Source organism: Zalophus californianus, chromosome X (assembly GCF_009762305.2).
Source record: "Zalophus californianus isolate mZalCal1 chromosome X, mZalCal1.pri.v2, whole genome shotgun sequence".
Classification (NCBI taxonomy): Eukaryota; Metazoa; Chordata; class Mammalia; order Carnivora; family Otariidae; genus Zalophus; species Zalophus californianus.
Window position 1 is genome coordinate 17,255,194 of NC_045612.1, and position 23,202 is coordinate 17,278,395.

Genomic DNA, 23,202 nt, shown 5'->3' on the forward strand with positions numbered 1-23,202 from the left:
ATAAAATCTTTTTAAAAAGTTATAGGATATTGAAAGTATACAACGTGATGGTTTGACATATGAATAGATCGTGAAAGAATTCGCCCAATCGAGTTAACATATCCATCGCCTCACCTTTGTTCAGAGGACATTTTAAGGCCTACTTTCTTAACCTTTTGGAAATACTTCTTTTCTTTTTTTTTTTTTTAATGATTGTGTTTGAACTTTCAATAGGAAATAAGATGATGTGCCTTTTGTGTCTCTGTGTGTTCTAGAAATCCTCACCAGCCAGCTTCCAGTTTCCTGAGCGTCATTGCCTGATCGGCCACAGGGATGAAAGTGTTCGAGTTGATAGGAGGGATGGTCATCCTCACCTCTGTGTTTTCGGCCTGTGCGGCACAAAGTCCAGTGACTGTGCTGTGCTCCATAGACTGGTTCATGGTCACCGTGCACCCCTTCATGTTGAATAACGACGTATACGTGCACTTCCATGAGTTACACTTGGGCCTGGGCTGCCCTGCCAACCACGTTCAGCCACACGCCTACCAGTTCACCTACCGCGTTACAGAATGTGGCATCCGGGCCAAGGCTGTGTCTCTGGACATGGTCATGTACAGCACAGAGCTGCACTATGCTTCCAAGGGGACCTCTTCGAAGTACACGATCCCAGTGTCCTGCACTGCTCCCCAACAGTCCCCATGGCTTGCTCCGCCCTGCTCCGTGAGAGTAGCTGGTGGGACAGGCACCGCCTCTCAGCTCGGCAGGGCAAGCTATGACGTGTTCACCTTGTCGCAGTCCAGCCAAAGGCCTGACTGCGACTGTCCGCCTTGTGTCTTCGGCGAAGAGGAGTGTACCCAGGCCCCCCGGCACCAAGCGGAGGCTCAGGAGGGCCAGCTGGTGCGGCCGTCTGCCTCTGTGGATGTTTCTGAAGACTGGTCTCTTTGCTTGGATGATTTCATTGAGTCCATGTGATCCCCGGCTTTGGGGTCTCCTGTAGATGCTTTTTCTAACATGAGTATGTAATATTTTCTAATCTCAGACAAGTAAGTGGTTTTGGTAGCCCCTTTATGAGTGCCTTTGAGAGAGGGCAGCTCGTGGTATTTTCATGAATAAAGCTTTTCTATATTTTTATATCTTTTTTTAAAAATTAAATTTTGATGGCATAAAACTATCAGTCCAGCGTTTTTATTTAATAAACACACACACACACACACACACACACACACACACACACACACACACATAACTTTTGCTGGGGGCCAAACACTGTTCTAAGGGCTTTACAAACATGAGTGCCTGGTCTCTACTATCTAGGATGATTGAGCTCTCCTTGAAGGCCCCCAACTGAATCCCTCCCTCCATGTCCCCATTTCACTTACACTCTGTACCTCCCAACCTGGCACTGAGCCTCACGCCTTCTTCTCAGTCTGATCGACGACTGTACCACTTTTCATTTGTGGGACGTTTAGATTCCACTAGTGATTCAGAAACCACCAATGGTTCTAAGAATTACTCAGGTCACATCCCACCAACTAGATGGTAAGCTCCTGAGGCCAAGGGCTGGATCTTCTATTTAGTCCCAGACCGATAGCACTTTGGAAGGAGTTTTGTTCCCTGACTTTTGTGATCAGAAAATTTTCACCCAGGGTTGGCTAACCATTAGCTTTCTCAAACCCTTGGAAGGGTAAAAGTGGGTAAATGTATTCAACAAATATTCCCTGAGTGCTACTACATTTCAGGTACCATTCTAGGCACTGAGATATGACAGTGAATAGAAACTGAGCCTCAGCGTTGCCTGGGTGGCTCAGTTGTTAAGCGTCTGCCTTCGGCTCAGGTCAGGATCCCAGGGTCCTGGGATCGAGCCCCGCATCGGGCTCCCTGCTCGGCGGGAAGCTTGCTTCTCCCTCTCCCATTCCCCCTGCTTGTGTTCCCTCTCTCACTATCTCTCTCTCTCTGTCAAATAAAATCTTTAAAAAAAAAAAAAAAGAAACTGAGCCTCAGAGAAATTGAGGTCACACAGCTAATAAATAAGTAAACAACAATATGTTCAGATAACAATGAATGCCATGAAAAAACTTGAAACCAGGTAATACGAGAGAAATTGGAGAAGGGGTCAGAGTGGTCAGGGACTCTGAAGACTTGTCATTTGAACTGAGACTTGATGTGAAGAAGGAGCCAGTCCTGGGATGATCTGCGAGAACATTCCAAATAGTAAAAGCATCTCATGTAATCTTCACTACAACCTTGATCCACTGTACAAATAAGGAAACTGAGACACAGAATGATTAAGAAACTTGCCCAAGGCTGCACACCTATTAAGAAGCAACAGTGTTAGCACAATGTACATGATACTATACACAATGTGCATGATATTGTACACAATGGGCATGATATGATACTCATTCAGCAGATGAGTAGAAATTCAGTCACTGTCTCCGTCTGTTCAGGCCACTCTAACAAAGTACCATAGACTGGGGGGCTTATAAACAACAAGCATTTATTTCTCATGGTTCTGGAGGCTAGAAATTCGAGATCAGGGTGCCGGTATGGTCAAATTCTGGTGACACACTCTTCCGGGTTGCAAGCTGCTGTCTTCTGGTTGTGTCCTCACATGGCAGAAAGACAGCAAGACAGTTCTCTGGGGTCCTTTTTATAAGGCACTAATCCCACGCACAAGGGCCCCACTCTCATGACCTGATCACCTCCCAAGGGCCCACCTCTTAATGCCAGCACACTGAGGGTTAGGATTTCACCATATGAATTTGGGGGACACCCAAACATTCAGTCCATTGCATTCATGGTAGTTGAAGAAACAGCTCATTTAAAAATCTCCTGCCCCTTTGGGGCGCCTGGGTGGCTCAGTCGGTTAAGTGCCCTACTCTTGATTTAGGCTCAGGTCATGACCTCAGGGTGGTGGGATCCAGCCCCAGGTCAGGCTCCGTGCTCAGCACAGACAGAGTCGGCTTGTCCCTCTCCCTCTGCTCCTCAATCTCTCTCTCTCTCTCACTCTCTCAAATAAATAAATAATCTTAAAAAAAAAAAAAAGCTCCTGCCCCTCCCTGAGGAAAACCCAGAACGGAGACCTCGAAAACAGTCTATTCATTCAACAAACGTTTCTTGAGCTTGCCCTATGTCCCAGGCCTTATCTTAGACGCCGAGCTGCACTGGTGAACAAAACCAACAGTCTAGGGACACCTGGGTGGCTCAGTTGTTGGGCGTCTGCCTTCGGCTCAGGTCATGATCCCGGGGTCCTGGAATCGAGCCCTGCATCGGGCTCCCCGCTCCGCGGGAGGCCTGCTTCTCCCTCTCCCACTCCCCCTGCTTGTGTTCCCTCTCTCGCTGTGTCTCTCTCTGTCAAATAAATAAAATATTAAAAAAAAAAAAAACCAACAGTCTAATCAGGAGGAGGCAAGTAAAAAAGCCTAAGGAACTGAGGCTATTCCAGCCCAGAGAAAGCCTGTGTAGACGATACGAGCTATGGCCATCAGAAGGACCGCAAGTAGTTTAGTCCAATACAATGGCTGGGGGAGGGGGGGTGGGGGGAGGGCAGTCGATGGTAGCAAGCGATGAGGTTAGAGAAGTAGCAGTGGGGCGCCTGGGTGGCTCAGTTGTTAAGCGTCAGCCTTTGGCTCAGGTCATGCTCCCGGGGTCCCGGGATCGAGCCCCTCATCGGGCTCCTTGCTCAGTCTGCTTCTCCCCCTGCCTCTCTCTCTGTCTCTCATGAATAAATAAATGAAATCCTTAAAAAAAAGAAAAAGAAAAAGAAGTAGCAGTGGACAAGACCGTGCGCCAAGAGAACCAGCACTTCCCTCCCTCATCCTCTCATCAGAAGCTGACAGATTGTAAAACACCAAAACACATCGGAAGAACTGAGCAAGCATCCAATGCTAGACACATTAGACCCGGGGTTCCGTGTACAGGTTGTGTGCCTCACGAAGGCAAGGAGCACTTTTCACTGAGACACCCCTTGGGGTCATGTCATTGCCAGCCTCAGAGGACACTCAATGCCTACGTGGTAATAATAGTTGTTACCACGTGCCAGACACCTTATAAGCATCATCTTACTTAATCCTCACAACAGCTCTGCAAGAGGGACATTATTTTCTCTTGTTTTATAGATGAGGAAATGGGCTCAGACAAATGGAGGTGGTGCAGTGAGTGAGCGACATCATTCAAATTCAAACCCGGCTTCCTCTGGCTCCAAAGTCCACTTCCCGCATTCTATTCAACACTCTCTCCCAGAGAAGAGACGCTTCTAGTTGCGTTGGAAGATCCGGGAAGATTTCCTGGTAGAAGTGGGCAATGACCTCCCTCTTGGAAAATGAGGAGGATTCGGCCAATCAGACAAGAGGAAGAAGAGCCTTCTTTGTGAGCCTAAGCACTGACACAAGGGGAGGAAGCAGACTGTGTTGGAGGGCGGACATTGCGGGGCTGTTACGCTAACCGCTCAAGGCGAGAAGAGATGAGTGGAGCAGGTGGGGGGAGGAGTTGACGTGTAGGAAGAGACAAAAATGAGAGCCATTTCAAGTGAAGAACAGCAAGACTTCAGTCCTTTTAGCCTACAGAACAGTTACATGTCTATATAAGCCCCACTCACGATTAAGAGATCAACCGAATAGTGCCGGCAAATTTGGAGTCTGGAAGACTCCAGAGTGGAGAGAGCCGGCTTCACGGAGGGCATAAGACTTGAGCTAAATCCTAACCTGTCTGACTGTGAAAAAGAAGGATTGAATCAAAGAAGGTGTCACCATTTAGAGCCCTAAGAAGCTCAGAAGACACTGGTAAGCTCTGGATTTAAGTAAGGAAATTGGAGTGAGGGTAGAGGCCAGGGGTGAAGGTGAGTCCAGGTTGGACATGTTGAGTTTGGCAGATGATAATAACATCCCAGTGGATGGCCCAGGAATCAGCTCAAGGAATTGGAAGGGGTCATCACTGGGAGATACGGGCTCGGAGAGGTCACGTGCACACAGGCAGGTAGGACCACTGCAGCACAATTCCCTAACACTCACATTCAAGGCACAGTTAGGAAAAGAAGCAGATACGTCAAAGGGGACAGAACAGAAGTGATCAAGAGGTGGAAGGAGAAGTGTGACTCATGGAACTCCAGGGAGGAGAGATGGGTGGGCTCTGTCTTCCAGTGCAACAGAGGAGTCAAGGTGGGGGCAAACCTGGTCATCATGGAACTGGGAGCCTTTGAACTGGCCTTAAATCAGAGCATTTCATTAGGGGAAGTTGGGCTGGAAGGGCATCCGAGGCAAAGGAAACGGCAAGACCACACATGCAAAGCAACATCGTGGTCAAGAATCATCTTTTGCCTGGGTAAACGTCTCAGTATAATTAGGCATACCTCTCAAATTCCAGGCGTACCCTACATGTGTTCCCTTGGAGACGCCATTCCGTAGTTGGCGTGCTCCAGACCCATTTCGACTTCATGTTTGGTCTTCTCCCCTTGAACGCATGCTGCTGGAGCATGGGGGGGGCGGGTATCTCCTATTTGTCTTTTTCTTCGTTTGGCCTTTCTCTTACGTAGCACTTGATAGGGGCTCAATCCAGTTGACTGACTGGTACTGAAGATCATAAGCATAGGAGTCATTTCAAAGATGGGAAGATAAAACTGCTGTAACCGCCCCCCCCAAAAGTACATTTTGAATTGGGCGAATTTATTGACCTTTTGAAATGCCATCCCTAAAAGAGCATTTCCCTCCTTTATAGTGGTAACAGTCACTCCATTTTTAAGGTGACATGACGTCTAAAACAAAACCTGCCACATAGTGTTAATCATATCTGCAATAATAAGAAATGTTTTATTGGGGTCAAAAGAAATGAGCATTTTCATCTTTCTTTTGATCCCTGAGAAAGCCAGAAATGTCTGAAACCATTTGTTATGGTAATCACTTTTCAAATATTTAAAAATTAGAGCCATGGGGCACCAGGCTGGCTCAGTCAGAAGAGCATCTGACCCTTGATCTCGGGTCAGGAGTTCAAGCCCCGCGTTGGGTGTAGAGATGACTTAGAAATAAATTAGAGCCATAATCTGTACACTTAATCAAGGGTTAAAATGGCAAATATTATATTTATTTTAACACAGTTTTAAAAAAAAATTTTTTAGATCATCCCCCCAAAAAAATTAGAGCCATAATGAGATTTTTCATCCATAAAGGGAGACTCAAAGTAACATTAAAATTTTTATTCCTATAACTTGAAAACAACAAACCAGATTTTTTTAAGTGTGTAAATTATATGTAAATGTTAAGGGCAAACGTCTTTTATCCCTAATTTTAAAACAATAGCGCATTTTGGAGATGCATGTAAGTACCCCCCATCCCTCCACATCTCTACCAATAATGGTAGCCAGTCAGGCATTAAACTAAGCACATGGCTGTACACACACACACACGCGCGCGCGCGCGCGCTCACACGCGCTCACACGCCATGTTTAAAAGAAATGCATTATCAAGGGACAAGTGTTTATTATAAAGGGAAAGCTTTCACAGAAACCTACTTTAATTCTAATTTGTATCAATCCCTATGATTGATCTCTATGATACCCCATTTAAATTGTATCCAGAGGGGTGCCTGGCTGGCTCAGCTGGAAGAGCGTGTGACTCTTGATTTCGGGGTTGTGAGTTCGAACCCCACGTTGGGGTGTAGAGAGGACTTAAAAAATAAATAAATAAAACTTACAAAAAAATAAATTATAATGATAGTTGTTTCTTTCCAAAAAGAGAGAAAGAGAGGAGAAGGGGAAAGAGAGGGGTTGGGCTGGAGAGAGGGAGAGAGACTTTCAGTTTTGTGATTTTCTCCAACTTTCTCAGCAGAAAAGAAATTACTGGGTCAGATTTTGGCTTATAAACTTAATGTCGGTCATACACTTATAAGACCTTCTGTATTAGTTCTCTATTGCTGAACAACAGATCACCCCAAACCACGGCCATTTGTGACCTCACAGCATCTGTGGGTCAGGAATCTGGCCAGATGGAGCTGGGACTTCTGGCTCCCGGCCCCTCAGGACCCTCGCTCACGGTCAAGTCCTCAGCGCACCTGCACTCATGTCAGGGCTCAACTGTGGTTGGAGAACCCACTTCCAAGCTCAGCTCCCCTCTGTTGGCCTCTCCGAAGGCTGCCTGTCTGGATGTCCTCGCCATACGGAAGATGGGGGTGATGACTCATGATGATGGTGATGATCCCGATGACAGAGAGGACAGAGGGGACAGGGAGGGAAGGGAAGGGGAAGGAAGGAAATGAAAGGGAGGGAAGAGAAAGGAAGGGAAGGGAGGGGAAGAAGAAAGAAGGGAAGGGAAGGGGAGGGCAGGGAAGAGAGAGCCCAAACTAGATGCCCCAGGCTTGTCGTGATCCAGGCTCAGCGGGGACACCTCATCACTTCTGCCATAATCTATTTGCTAGAAGCACGTCTCCAGGTCCAGCCTGGAGGTGATGACACACAGGTGGGAATACCGGGAGGTGGGGGGGGGGGTCACTGGGGGCCCTCACACTGGCAAACCACAAGTACAACATTCTTCAACTTATTTATGTAAATGCAACGAATGGCAGGACACAGACTGGGTGGAAAAACACACGGTATGTCGCTGCCGGACCCTTGCCTCAGTGAGTTCCCGTCTCCTTCTCCAGGGAAAGCAAGCCCTGTGAGCTGCAAGTTATAGGACTGACTGACCGACTGACTGGGGGAAAGCATTCCAGAGGCAGCTCCCATCTGTTGTTCTAAGAGGACGCTGATGAAGACAGTTAAAGCCAAAGGGAAAAAAAGCATAAAAGGTAAATCAAGTAACAGAAACGGTGATCCTGGGTAGAAACTGTAATGTTTCCAGTGTTACCCATGTTAGTAATAACAATCCTGTAATGTGGTACATAATTCAGAGGAGGCCAACAATCTTCTAATGTCATTCGGAATGGGGGTGGGGAGGTGGGGGAATATGAATCGTGTGTGTGTGTGTGTGTGTGTGTGTGTGTGTGTGTGTGTGTGTGTGATTATTATCCAGCTTCAAATTATTGTCCAGCTTCAAAATCAAGAGGCAGGGGCTTTGCTCATTGGTTTGCATATTAATAGTAACAGGATTCTTCCCATCACTTACTATTTCCATGTTTTTGCTTGCCTCTCATCCAGTCCACAGCCACCAGGCTTGGCCGTGGTCGGTGACGTTCCTGTTACTTACCTGAAGGGTGATGGGTGAAATCCAAGTACCTGGCAGGCTATTTAACCAGCACTAGCTGAGGGGCTCTCTGAGTAAGAGCAGGTGGGAGGAATGGGGGCGGGTATTCCTAGACAGGTTCCCAGAAGTGAAGGGACAGACCGGCCCTTTTCCCTGAGTGCCTTTGTCAGCACTCATTTGTAGATGTTCTCCGACCAAGAAGGGGGACTTGGTCTGAGAGAAGCAAAAGCCCAGGACCAGTTTTCAAACCAAAGGAACATACCAAACTCCCCACCAGCTGTCTAGAAACTAGTACCATTCGAAGGCACTTATATTCTACGGTTACGAGGAGGAATATTTAAATTGCCCAAACTATTTTCAATGTTATTTTAACTTTGTCACACACACCCTATTATATAAACACCATGCTAATGTAAATTATTCACCTCTTAAAGTTACTTCAAAATTTTTGACTTTTAGCCAAATACCTATTTCTTTCTATCAAGAATTCTTTTAAGTTGTAAGTCTACAACTTAAACACACACACATCTTTAAAAGAAAAGTTTATTTTCCAACTAATGCCTGTAGAATATTTGGTCTGTTTTCTAAGCAGCGTTTACGTGACAAAATACTAAAAGAAAGCCAGAGTGGGGAGAGAAGGACCAAGTCCTATAGAGGGAGTGAGACTGGTTTCTTGGTGGGAAGAGGAAGCCCAGCCCTCCTGGCTCCAAAGGGTGGGTCAACTTAGGGACAAACTGACCCAAAGTCAGCCTCAGTGACCTTCCCACACCAACTCCCTGGAATAATTTACAGTCTGCAATCCAAATAAAATAATCTTTGCAAAAATCTGCCTTTTCTTCATGACCCAAACTACCAATTCATTCTTGTTTTCATTTCATATTCCATCTGCTGCAATTCTGCCCCACTGGGGCGGAGAAATCACACCCTTCGGATGATATTCGGATGCACCTAAGCTCTACATATGTTGTGATACTTGGGTGACAGCAACTCTGGGAACATTTAAGTTGCCCACATTACTTTCCATGTTGTTTTAACTTCCTGAAAATATTTAATGACAATTTTTTTTTAAGGAGCCCATGAAAATTAACATGCTCCGGGTTGAAGCTCTGCCACCACCCAAAACCGGCTAGCCTCGGGCCTGAAGGTGTGTATGATCGTCCCTCTGTTCCCTCGGATCAGCACATGGTTAAGTGTCTGGATTCTTTCGATGAATTTGTTTTGCCTGATACTGACTGGTATTTTAAAACATATGTGTATGAGTAATTTAACAAGAAATTGATTAACTTTAAAGGGCAGCCAAGTCCTAGTTGGGGGTGTTTTGTTGTGTGCACGTGAAGCGTGGGAGAGAGGGAGGAAGTGGGGGGGGAGGAGGGGGGAAAAAAGAGACAGGTCGAGAATAGCAGCTGAAAAAAAAAAAAAAAAAAAAAAGAAGCCGAGCTCAGGGGCGCTTGCATGGCGCAGTAGGTTTAACATCTGACTCTTGGTTTCGGCTCAGGGTCGTGATCTCAGGTCATGAGATTGAGCTCGGCGTCGGGCTCCCTGCTCAGCTTGGAGTCTGCTTAAGTTTCTCTCTCCCTTGGGGCGCCTGGGTGGCGCAGTCAGTTAAGGGTCTGAATCTTGGTTTCAGCGCAGGTCACGATCTCAGGTCGTGATCTCAGGTCAAGATCTCAGGGACGCAGGATCGAGCCCCGCATGGGGCCCTGCACTCAGCACGGTGTCTGCTCGTCCCTCTCCCTCTGCTTCTCCCCCCACCCCCCCGTGCGTGCGCTCTCTCTCTCTAAAATAAATCTTAAAAAAAAAATTCTCTCTCCCTCTCCCTCTGCTCCTCAGAGCTCGCTTGCCCTCTCTCTCTCTCTATCTCAAATAAATAAAGGTTTTTTTAAAAAAAAAAACTTAGTCTATCTCCTGATGCAGAGTAGGCATAGAAATACAACAAGATGGTATTTTTCCATCCTTTCTCTCCCTTACTAAGAACACTCACTCCTGTGTAGCGTGGAAAATAGCACATTCCGATTATGCAGGTCATCGCAGGTTTGCCCTAGTTCAGAGTTTGTAGAGTTACCATGTAAGCCAAGTCAATCTGTTGCAAACACTGTTTTCATTACATCATGTCCCTACTCAAGGCCCTTTAAAGCCTTCACATCATCTTGCAACTAAAGCCAAAACTCCTCTGCCTACTTGCTGGCCCCCCGTAATCTCTTTGTTCTAGATTGGATGGACACTATTTGTCCAGCCCAATCTCCAACTAATTCCCCAGTAGATATCCTCTGTCCAGCTCTTCTCTGACTCCTGGCCTCCGAGCACACGGCGTCCCCCATTCCAGCCAAACTCCACCTTCCTTCAAGGACCAGCTTGAAACTTCGTTTGCAAAGCATAAAACAATGATGATAGTATTTCAGGAGAGGGTTTGCAGTACTGAGTAGCTAATTTTATTATTATGAGAGGAGATGTGTTTCGGATGTCAGTCCCAGGGGCACCAAAGACCACGTAAAGCTAGCGATTGAGGATGTTGGCCATAAGCTTTACCACCCACAGAACACCTTCTCGCTCCCCCCATGCCCTCCTTTCCCTTCTCGGGTTTGCATTTGTCTGACAAATATGTATCGGACACCAACTGACGGTGCAAAGTAATTGGGCCAAGTGCTGAAAATCTACCCACAGACAGACACGTCCCAGCCTCTAGGAGCTTGCTGTCTGCTGAGAAGAGACTCGGAATAACTAACTTTATTAATGTGCTGGGACAGCCCAGGGCAGAGGCAGTTAACTCCACTCTGAGGTCATGTGTGAAGGCTTCAGGGAGGAGGTGGCCTTTGAGCTGGACCTTGAGGGACGAGGAAATGGGAGGAACAAACATGCCAGACAGGGAAGCGCGAAGGTGTGGCCAGAGGGTGGGGCCAGAGGGCGGGGCAGATTGAAGCCAGGCTGAAGAGGGCCTTGAAGGCCATGTTCAAGGGTTATGCTTTCAGTTGTGTGATTTTTGTGCCAAGGAGTAGTGTGATCAGAATTGTGCTTTCAGGGCAGAACTTAGGGGGCCACCAGGAGGGGGCAAAACTCAGCCAGGAGATGAGTGGGCAGCCTGAGAAGGTGACCTTGGCGACCCAGTGGCACAGATGGATGGTTTGAACTAAAAGACAGGAATGGAGGAAAAGGATTTGGTTTTCGTTTCTTTTCTTTCTGCCTCTCTTTTGCCCTCACTCTCACTCTCCATCCACTCGGGTCTGCCTCTGGCCTAGACATTCCCCAGGGACTCTGAGCTAAGGAAGCTGCTGAGCCCTGGGTTTAAGGCAAATGGGAAAACTGAAAACTGGGTCCACGTCCCCAGCTCCCTTCCCTGCTGCTGGATGGGGCTCACTCTGCTCAGTAACTACTACAAAATCCCACCTGATTTTAGACCCAAGACTTATCTGAGGAGACAGGAAGTAAAAGAAATGACATTTCCACCAGTCCTAGAAATTCTGCCCATTAAGTCTTTTTTTTTTTTTTTTTTTAATGCAAATGGTTATGGGTTAGGTTCCAGGACAAGAAGGGGAGTGTTAACAGTTTTAATGTAAATGCTGCGGCAGCTATACATAATGACTTTTCCTCCTTCCCTACTTCAACAAAGTATTTCACGGTTTGGAAAACACATCTCAGTTTGAAACAAAGATAGCACCCCTTAGCACCCTTCAATTTCCTGTTCTCTCCTCCTCCCTCTACCCAGCAAGATATTATTTGCCCCCAGGAGCATTTTCCCTTTCTGTAGCTGAGATCCTCAAAGTGAAGTCATTCACACTTGGCACAGCTCTGTGCTTTTTTATGGGACCTCCTTGGTGCTGGTCACTTCGGGGCTTTAAATTTTTTTTTTTTTTAATAAATGGGGCAACCAACAGCCCCAATGCACTTCACCCTCCCTGAACACCATTACGTGTGACATGTTGGCACTGATCTGCACGGGGTTCTTTTTTCTTCTCTCTTCTTCATAATTAGGGAAGGCTCAAAGAAAGTGCTGGAAGTGTAAGGTTAAAGACTGATGATCATAACGTTTATAGTGAAAGCAAGTGACAAAATGTAGCCTAGGACTCCACTTGAACTCCCGTTCTTGTACCCTGGAGATGGGTTTTCTGTCTCCTTGCCCCTCTCGTTGCACTTTGCTCTGTCAGTTCATACTCTGCAGGGAGGAGAGGGAGTCGTGCTCATTTCTAGGACAGGGACACGGTAGGGTCAGCCCGGAGCAGAGAAGGAGGCCGCCCTATGCCCCTTCACTGTGGCCTTCCTTTGCGCAAAGGTCCGATCACTTCTGTCATCTGAGACAGTCTTTGATTTAATGGGCAAAACTCCAGGAATAATTAAGACAATAATAGTACACACCCAACAAGAAAAACATGTCGTGTTTAAAGAAGAAACCCCTGCAGCACTGAAGGAGGTGATTCTGCGTCTTGGAGGATGGAAAAGAGACCTTGAAATCAAAGCAACAACCATCAAGGATTTGCTAAGCTCCTCTTTGGCAGAAAGGAAAAATGTACTAATTCATTCTACTTTTTCCTGGTGAGATCATGGGGGTGGGAGAAGCTAAGATTTGAAAATTTTCCCCAAGTTCTAAGTTTTGCAAAGAACTATTTTTTATAACTAATTTCATAAAGTGCCATAAAAATTACCAAAAGGCAGTATCTTTTTTGTTTAATCGGACAGTTGGGCGAGCATTTTTCTATTATTGCTGCTCACTACTAGCCTTTGCTTGAACCCTGAAAAAAAAAAAAGCCTTCACAAATAACACAGTAGAAGCTTCATAACACGATTCCAGTTGTTTTCTTTCTGTTAAAACTGTAACTCTATCCTGATTTTATCTCTCTGAAGACTTCTGGATATTTACAACATAAGGAAAGTCTTGTTTCCCTAACTCAAGGCCTCCATGAAAAATATAATCATAAAAGACATTTCTATTTAAAATAAAAACGCTAAGATCTAGAAATGTTCTTTCCAACTTAAAAAAAAAGACTCTTCCACTCAACTCCCTTCTCTAGTACCTATTTCCAAACACTCATTGGCAATTGCTTTTCAGAAAACACTTTCCAGAAATTATTTCAAATACCTTGTTGTGCATAACCTTCTTGCTGAATATCTCCAGTCTAGAGCTAATTTATTTTTCTCAGCTGCACTTTCAGACCCTTCAAAGCTATTGCTAAATTCTCCTCCCTCCGCTGACTGTAATTATTTCTTAGCAAGGTAATTTCTGAATGCTGCATGCAAGAATCTGGGAAGGAAAAAAAATATGTGCTATTTTCCTAAAAACACTCGCTTGGAAATAGTATTTTCGAGATGACAAAAATCAGGGGCCGGCGTCCCTTTCGTTTTGGGGGCCCGGTTGCCCAGTGAGAGGTTGCCTCACTAGCGGTGGAGGAGGGCCTCCCCGACGCCCCGCTGGTGAGCCGGGGCAGGGTTCTAATCCCAGGACGAGTTTCTAAGCACTCCGGAGGACAGTTTTTGTCCTGTGCGTTTTGTCAAGTTGCGAAGGGCCTACTAAAATGAGAAGCCATTTGCAGAATTAGGGTTTGCTTCAGAGGTCCTAAGAAAACCAAAGAAAATCCTTGAGACATCATATTTGAAAAGTATTTGAAGATTGTTCACTTAAGTAAATACTTAAGCCTGCCCTCCCTTTCTGCGGCCTGGAGCCATGTTACTCACCCTCAAAGAATTCATCAATATTCAACTGGCTCTCTAATTTGCTGATGTAGCAAAGAGAGTTTAATAAAGAAAGCTGTTGCATTTTTTCTTTAGAGGACGTGCCTCAGACTCGACTTTTGTCTTAACGGTGCTGGGTGCTGGAATCTTCTGCCCTTCTACTAATCTAGGTGGGGAAAGAAAGGCTTACATGCAGTTGGATCAACCCAGGCAAATTTACCCACGAAGCCGAGCCTTAAAAGCCCAGAAAAGTCTTCCACCCCAAGGACACTGGAGCTTTATAAATGATCTATCTGAGGATTTAGAAGCTTGTTCAGTCACGTCTGACAGCCCGGCAAACTTTCAGCCTGTCCACGAAAAGTCCTGAAGACTTTAATAGGGAAACTGTAGTTCAGTCAGGAGTACTTTAGCGCCCACCGAAGTCGTGCAAGTCCCTGCAGTTTTTTTTAAAACCTTTCCGGAAAATCCCATCTTCGTCGTAGAATCTTTCTGGTTAATTTTTAAAAAACGCTCCGCAGACCCTGTTAGACTCTACTCTCCCTCCCCCCGCCACCTCTAAATTAAAAAAAAAAAAGAAGAAGCCGCAGACGCCAGCGAAAGGCCGCGCAGCACTTGCAACGCCTTGGGTCTGCGAAATCGCCGGGGCAAAGAAATTAAGGTTTTTACATCACATCTCCAGAAACATCACAGTAAAACGCCTGCGAGAGAGTTAAGTAGCTCAAGAAGCTCGAGCGCCGGGCACGGCGGAATCCGTGCTTCTATTTTCGTGCGCTGATTTCGTCCGTGCGCGTGTGTGCGTGCGTGCGCGTGTGTGCCACTAGTGCATTTTCTTTCCGCACCTGATTCCCCCCCCCCCGCCCGGCGGCCGCGCGCTCTCCTCCCCCACCCGGCGCGCGGGCGGGACGCAGGGCGCAGGGCGCCGGCCGCGACAGCCTCGGCCTCCCCGGGGGAGTGCGGGGGACTCGGGCGCGGGCGGTGGCGTCAGCGCGCGGCTCTGCTCCTCGCGGCCCACCGCTCTCCCCCGCTCGCCCGCGGCGCAGGCGGCCAGGCGCGGCGGAGCTCACCCAGCCGGGGTCGCTGAGAGCCGCCAGGGCGGCCCGGGCCCCAGCGATCGCGCCGGGCAGCTCCTCCGCCGCGCCGTGCGCCCGACTGCCCACCTGCCCCGAGGGCCCCGCGGCCGCTCCCGGCCTGCGCGTGGTGCCCGGGCCTGCGGGCGCCGCAGGCCGCGCTACCCACTGCCCTTCCCGTCCTGGGCCCAGCTCGCTTCGAGTCCTGCTTGCCGGCGGTTTGTCCCACCCGGGACGGGGAGAGAGAAAGCAGCCGGGCTCATTTCTTAGACAGCGTTTAGGCGCTAATTCATAAGGGGTGTCTCACAAAATTGTTATCATGACATTTTGCAAACATGCAGAAAAGTTGAAAGGACAAGACGAACGTCTGGTGACCCACCCCACCCCACCCCCGCCCCAGCTTGGATAGAACAACTGTTAGCCCATTGCAACACTTGCTTCCTCTGTGTGTGTGCGCGTGTGCTCGCTGCATCATTTGAAAATTGCAGACATTATGACGTTTCACCTCTGCACTTCAGCCGTGCATCTCCTGAGTGTAAGGACATCCTCCTACTTCAACTCCATTCTCACACCTAAGGAAATGAACTCTCCGTCCCTAACCGCCTCTAGCACACCCCACATGGGCTCTTCGCCGCCGGTTTCCCCACTACGGTCTTCAAATCAGTTTCCCTTCTTGGAATGGGGCTTGGGTGGACAACTGCTCCCTCCCTCCGCGCTCTGTCCCCCCCAGGGCGGACGGCCAGACTGTTCGGGGCTAGCCTCGTGCCAGGGGCCTCCCTGGCGAGGGCAGGAGAATCCCGACGAGTCTGGACGCACGCGCACGGGGAGAGCGCTCGCTTCCGCGGTCCCAGACCCCCGTCTCCTCCCGAAGCCTTTTCAGGCACCCCCAGCGAGCACAGCGCCAGGGGCTTCGGTCCGCCACCTTGCTCCCTCCCGGCAGCTCAGAGGGCACCCCGACGGGACCGATGGGCGTGGGGCGGCACCGTCCTGTGGGTCGGCTGCGCTACCTTGTGCCCCTGGCTTTGCCATTGTCCATACTCTCTCTTTTCTCCCTGAAGCCCGCTACTCGGCTCTGCATCGGGCCACTCCGCCCGCCCCGTGCCCTCCATGGCCCTCGGCGGCTGTGGGCCCAGGCGGTGGCGTCGAGCGCCCGCACCAACCCCCCCCTTCCCCGCCGCTCCCTCTCCCCCCTCCCCCCTTCCGCCCCCGGGCCCGGGAGCAGCGCGCGGAACGGGGCGGTGGGGGGAGGGAAGGGGGGGAGCTTGAGCACCGCGTGGCCACGCCCCCGGAGCCGGCTTTTTCTAGGGCCGCTGCCGGAGGCTCTTCGCTGGCTCCCGACTCGCCGCCCTGGCGCGCACAGCTCCGGCCTGCGCTCCGCTCCGCCTCTGCCACGCCGCTCTCCGAGCTTCGCCGCAGCCGGCGCGAGAGCGCGCCCTCCGCGCCGCCACCCCGGCTCCGGGCGCCCGGTCCCCGTGGCTCGGTGCCCGGCCCCCCGCGCCCCGCGATCTCGCCGTCTCCCGAGTCCCGGCCCTGCTCCCCGCCCGGTCCCGCTCTGTGGCTGTCTGTGTCCTGCCCCCCACCCCACCCCCCACCCCTTCCTCCCTCTCTCTTTTGCTTGCTTGCTCGTTCGCTAGCTCTCAGACCAGGCGAAGCAGCTTCGCAGGAAAATCCCAGAAACCTTTGCAAAAAGCTGACAATGAAATTTAAGAAGTTCTTCGATTTCGGCGCCATTTTCGAGTGGAGCGAGAGGTGACATGCGATTTTTTTTAAAAGGGACTTGTTGGCTGGCCTCTTCCCCGCCAGTAACGTTGGCTACGGCCGACTGAAAAACATCTGGTGACAATGCTGAAAAAGTTCTGTGTTGCTTTGGGGTTGTAAAGCGCGTTGGGGGCCGGGGTGCGGGCGAAACAGACCTTGAAAGTGTTCAGCACACGAGTCCGGCCGGGAAAATTCTTAGGAAACGGGCTGGGGTGGTGGTGGGGAAGCTAACATGGACGGGCGGGGAGAGCAACGTGAGTAGAGGGGCAGTGACCGACTGTCAGCCTCGCCCGGCTCCGGAGCCACCGGTTTTGACCCACTGTAAATGGACTTTTCGTGGCTCTTATTTGCAAGCAGGAAAATAAGTGTTGGAAAGAAATATGATTAATTTTGCATTGTCCTTACCCAATTAAAACTTTAAAGGATGTTTAGTTTTCCCTGGAGGAAACTTGACATTGGGAAAGTTTGGCACGAATGCGCCGAGGGAAGGGACACCGTGTGTTTGGGGTGTGGGGAAGAAGGCATCTGCAAAATTAAGACAAAACGTTGTAAAATATGAACAGAGGAAGAGGCGTTTTCTTTGGCTCTTAAATGGTTTGGCCAAACACAGTTCAGTTCGGCGGGGGGGTGGTGGGGGGGTGGAGCTATGGGCCACTCGCAAGTATCAATTCTTTGTCTATTGTATCAGCGACTGACCGTCTCCTGAAGTGACCAGACGCCTCTTTGTAATCTCTTTTCGTAAGTAAATTTCAGTCTAAGGGGAAACCCGTAAACTCGGGGAGCGAGGTGGCTTTTTAGGAATGTAAGTCGTTGTTGTACTGTCACTGGGAGAGAAGAAAGGGGTTAAGTGAAAGGTACAAAATGAATTCAATTCCAGTAAGCTGGCAGAGCGATCTGGGGGGGACCTTCGCCTTTGACACCACTGCTATTTCGAATAACTTTTGTTTTGCTCAGTAGTCAACTAAGGAAATGTTAAATTAGGGATGACTTTAACATCTGATGTGATGGTTCACATATTTGTGTGGAACATAAATACTTAATTGGGAGAGGGTTGTGGAGTTTTAAAGCATAACTGTACGTTTGCTAAACATGTTTTTTTTTTCTTTTTAAGGGCAACCAAGGACGTTTTTCGCCATTAATCCCAAAAGTCACTGTAAAAGTTGTTTGTAAATAGGATAGCCAAAACAAGATGGAATTTAGAGACACTTAATTGTATGTCCCAATTGAGGGACTGGAGTTATTATATTGATAACTGTGTTCACCGTGACATAAGTAGTGTATTTGGTAACACTGGATCTCCGTCTGGTGTGATGAGTTTTGTTCTTAGTCTGATTAAATACTCTGCGCGTTTCACTAACTAATAAATAGGACACAACATCCATTGTACTGGTTCTGAAAAACCGACGTGATTTTTAAATGAACCAGAACACTTAGCAGACTTGGATACTTTAAGTGTCCATTACAGTATTGAAATGTATTTTAATTTTCAAAACCATTAGAGTTTGTGCTGGTTTTGTTGTTCTAACTTTTAGGTCTGTGATTGGAGTTACAGAGTAGTTTCTTCTCTGCTTAATTGACTCGCTTAAAGGAGGGGGAGTGGGTGCCATGTAACTTATTGCTGTGTGTGTCCATTTTAAAAAGGAAAAGGTGGTATCTAATGAGTTAATCATTAAAGAGTATGCACTGTGCCGGCCATTTCAGGACATGAAAGAGTTTCTGTGGAACTGCTTGAGACAGGAAGGAGTGAATTGACATCAAGTATTTAAACTTTTTTTGATTTATGGTTTGATAGGTGACATTGAAAGGTATAAATTATTTATAAATAAGTTTGAGTAACCAGTTTCATATGTAAACATCCAGGTATTTTATTTAGGGACAGTTATCTCTCATACTTTGGTAACTTTAAGAAGAGCTCAGAGCAGGGTGTGTGCTGCAAGAATGAGGCACTGGGGGTTAAACAGGACATCGGAGGCTTGCATGGACCAATCTGTATTTCCCAGCTCTCTTACATGTTAGAATCAGCTGAAGCTGCCAGAGACATTTTGGTTATCTCCTTTAAGTCAATAAATGAAAAGTTGTGTGTTCCCCCCCCCCCACGGGGACATTACATGAGACTTACGATTTGTAACATGCAGCAGGAAGAAGTTTCCCCAAGACTTTAAAGCTCCCAGGAGTGATCCAGATATTGCCAAAGTGCCTCAGTTTATTTTATCTTATTATTATTATTATTATTACCTTCAGAGGTAAGACTCTCGCCCACCCTCATTCCTGTCTCCCACCACTCTGCTTTTCACCCTACACTTTTCCAAGATTCAGCAGCTGGGGGGGAAAATATATTGAGAGTCACACCCTTCGCTCCACCTGCCAGTCTTGGAAGTCAAACGATGAAGCTCTAAAAAGCACATCGGTCTGGAATGACGCGTCTTAGTCCTGCGTTTGGCTTTATTCTTCGCCTCTCGGTGGGACTTGAGGGGGCTTCCTTCCAGTCATCTTGTATTTCTCCACCTGCAGGTACCCCAGAGCGATCCCTCCCTTCGTTGACTCCGAGGGGATGCAGCAGCAATTCATGTTTTGAAGTGCTTTAAACGGTTCAAAACGTGAGGCGCTGCTATACCCCCTCGCGGGGGAGTTGGAAGGTTGGGTTCTGCTGGACGTGTGTTCCTGCGGGGCGCCCGCTCCCAAAGGCCAGTTCGGGAGCAGGTAGGTGGGCGGGGGCTTTGGTCTCTCCTGCTCTTGCCTCTGCGCCCTTCCCCGGCCCATGAGGCACCGCCGTTGTCCGGGGAGGGCGCCACCGCCGGTCGAGGATCTGGGGTGGTCGGGGGCCGCGCGCAGCTGATGCGCACCGAGCAGGGACGCGGTGGGCCGCACTCAGCCGTGCCCTAGCAGCGGGAACAGTACTGCAGTGGGCGATCGGTGCTCTGGAGTATTGTTTCTGCTGCCCGGGCAAGGCTGGGACTCTCGCACCGGCCCGCCCGCCAGGTAAGTCCTAGAGCGGCGTCTCTGCACGTGTCCGCCCCGGGAGCAGCGAGCCGCGAAGCCCGGGACTTAGCGCGTTAGCCCTCCATCACACGTCTGCCGGTCTTTGACTACGTAAATGGCTGTGAAAGATGCTTCTTGTTAGCACCCCTTTCCCTGCCCGGGGAAAATTTAGACGATTGCAAAAATCCCTTCCGAATCACTTAGAATACCACCCAGACGACAAAAAGCAGGAAGGACTTACCTTCCAGCCCCAACGACGGAAAGGGGGCCGGGAACTGGGAAAGGGGCTAGAGGGGGGGCAGGAAGGGTGACCCGGTGCTCTGTGGCTCCTGGTAACTGGGCTCACACCCTGCGTGTGGAGAGGACTCTGGAGTCCAGGACAGATGCCCGTTTCTGGGCCCTTCCCCCCAGCTGTGTTGCGGGGAACTTCCTGCCGGCTCGGGCATGGTCTGGCGAGGCTCCGGGCCTAGCATGAAGGTGAATTCCGGCGTGCGGATGGGAAGGCCCTGACCTGCCCGATCTGAGGCCTGCAGGAGAGCAAAGGCCCAAGGGAGTGGCTCGGGAATGAGGCCCTGCGTTTTCTAGCTGCCTCTTGCCTTATTGCCCCAAATCTGGTCCCAGAATTCCACTCTGGAGGCGCTGCCCCAAGGCCACCTTTGTCGCCCCAGGGGCCTTACAGAAAAGAAATTACCCCACTGACAGGGTATTGGCCTGACACTTCCCCCAAGAAAATGGCAGCACCCGAGCTGTCCCCTCGAGGGCCCTTCCTGCCTCCAGAACTCTGGCACCACGGCTCACTCGTGCCGCACGTCCGCCTACCTCTAGAGCCACCGCACCCCTCACAGGGGGTCCCAGTCGGCTATAGGAGCTGGATGGCCGGCCTAGAGGGGAGGCGGCCGAGGCCTGACTTTTCCTGTGAAAGTCACTGTAGGGCCACACGGGTTTTGGACCTGGGGTCTGGGCAGGTAGGGGACAAAGGGAGCCGTGGACCCTGTCCCGCGCTTCGGGTCCTCTTAGAAGCAACACACACCACCAACAGCCCCTCTGGCCTGCACGGGCTGTCTCGAGCTGGCCTTGCGGGGGGCCGGCCCGGGGTCCCGGCAGATCTGCAGGTTGGCAGGGCGGCCCCGAGCTGAGGACTCTGGCAGGCCCCAGTGCCCACGCGGCCGCGCTCCCAGACTCCCTTGCGCCCGGGGCGGGCGCGGGGCGCTTTGGGGCCCTTCCGGCCCCGCCGCGGCCCCTCGGGCTCCCCGGGGCGCTCCCCGCCGCCCCGGCCCCACGGGCGCGCAGTCCCCGGCCCGAGCGGCGAACGGGTGCCCGCGCCCGCCTTTGCTCTGCGCTCGGGGGGCCGGGGGGGGGGTGTCGGCGAGGCACCTCGCAGCTGCCCTCCTGCCTCTCGCCGGCCTCCCTCGTCCCTCTCTCCCCGCTCTGCACGGGCGCCCCTCGAGCCAGGAGGAGGCGCGGGCGCAGCCGGTGCCCAGCTCCCCCCCCACACCCCCTCCCCTGGGGAGGACGGCGCCCGCGCCTTCCGGCTCCCTCCGGTGGGCGCCTGGGGGACCCAGGTGAGCCGGCGGCCGGAGGGGGGCCGCGCGGGGCGGGGGCCGGGAGCGGCGGGGTGAGAGGAGGGGGGGGCGTTGCCTTCCAGAAGCCAGGCGGCCCTTTGCCCCGCCCCGCCCCCCCCCCCAGGGGCCTCGAGACCCAGGGAGCCCACGCAGCCCTCTGCGCGGTGCCCTTTTCTGACTTGCACCATTATTCACACGGTCCCAGTTGCAGTGTGCCGAGATTTGCCCCCAAGGACAAAAATGTGAATAAAGCAATATTTTAGTCAAACATTTCTGTGTTAATTAAGAAGATGGCAATTCGTTCCAGACTATAAATTCTCTTTAACAACTCTCCAAGGTATTCTTTAAAATTGTTTTTTCAGCATTGCTGAACGTGCATCATAATGTGTGGGAGACTTGTGTAAAGTGAATCAATTTATAGTCGGCTGAACAATCGATCCAATGTTACACCTTCAAGGAGGCACCTTTCCATTGTTTTCTCATTTTCTTCCCCCAACACATGTTACTTGTTAGTGAGGAAGCTGCATGCACACGGCATTGTATTAAGTTTATTAGGCAGACGTGGCTCTTAAACTAGGACAAGCTTGGTCTAGCTCTGAATTTAAAATGTGACGTTTCTTTAAGTTGTGGGATAAGACATACAGGTAGCTTTTAGAATCCAGAACTGAACATAATATAAAAAAATTTTTTTAATCACAAGAATATTTTTTTGAAGGCATCCAGCATCTCCCCCCTCCCCCCCCCAACAAAGGCACACTACATCAACACTCTCCGCCTGGATCTGGACACAGAAGACTCCTGTTTCAAGAAAATACATCATCTCTCAAAGTCTGTAATTTATATGCATTTTTAACTCACTAGGTATGGAAAACCACCCAAGTGTCCCACAACATGGGGTAAAATATAATCAATCACTGAGTGTAATATTATACATCCTTTAAAAATGTTATTGGAAAATGCTTTATGATCTGTAAGGCGAAATACCCTCTCCCACCATTTCTTTCTCCCTGCCACTCCCCCAGACCCACGCATCTTTGTTCCAACTGGCACGTTGAACTTGCTTTTCCCGCCAAATGAGTCAGTTACGATGGGAACGTCAATTGATTTGAACAGATGTGTGTCAGTGTTACTCGGGAAACTAGATGCCAATAACCAGGGCCACAGAAGAAGGCAGTGGTTGCAAGTCCGTAAAAATTTATGCGGGCATGCAGACAAGGACTAAAGTGGAACCCCAAACAGGAAAACAGTTGGCTATACTCCAGTGCTGAGAGACTGACTGATTGTATGCTGCTTTTGATTCCCATTAATACGGGCAACTGTCCGATTAAAAAGACCCAAGAAGGACTCTGCAGTGCAAATTATTTTGCTGGTTTCACACACCATACCTATCAGATCCTCAAGGCAGATGGGGCGGCCAGATTTGGTCCCCCCAGCCCTGGGCCATAGAGCTCAGGGCAACACTTGGAGCCAAAGTGCTCCCACACAGGTGGGAGTTCACTTCTAGGCAGCTTTGCCAAGAGACTGCGCAAGATGAAAGTAAAAATAGGTTCAGAAAGCATTTTTTGGAAGATCAAGGAGTTTATTGATAGGACTGAAGGACTTGAATCGAGGGCTGTATATCCCAGTCAGCATAACTTTTTAGAGATCTATTTTCCCATGGGCCGGCAGCATAACTTATCCTCATAAGCCTAGAACTGTATATGTGCGTTTGTATTTCGAATGATTACATTGCTCTTAAAATACATATATATATATGTAATATATATGTATACCAATTATAGCAAATGTGTACCCCCCTGACCCTGCCCACCTCACTCACCCCGCCCCCTAGGCACTGCTCAAAGAACAAAGATCTGCTAGCCCTTCCTTCCTGTTTCACCTATCCACCACCTTTGCCTCAGTCTCCTCCTCCACAGTTGATCTCTTTGGCAAGTTCAAAAAGGTTTAGACCCCTGTGTGTGTGGGGCGGGGGGGGGGGGGGGGGGGGGGGGGGGGGGGGGGGGATAGTAAGTTGAACCCTTAGGGAGAAGC

General features: G+C 49.7%; 1 protein-coding gene across 1 annotated transcript in view; it reads left to right on the top strand.

Moving 5' to 3' along the window:
- PLAC1 (placenta enriched 1) overlaps nucleotides 1–1,111 on the top strand; it is a 41,096-nt gene extending 39,985 nt beyond the window's left edge. Inside the window, exon 2 of the mRNA XM_027609327.1 lies at nucleotides 255–1,111. Coding sequence (XP_027465128.1) covers nucleotides 313–951 — 639 coding nt within the window. The 5' untranslated portion in view covers nucleotides 255–312 and the 3' untranslated portion in view covers nucleotides 952–1,111. The remainder of the gene's footprint in view (nucleotides 1–254) is intronic.
- The last annotated feature ends 22,091 nt before the right edge of the window (nucleotides 1,112–23,202 follow it).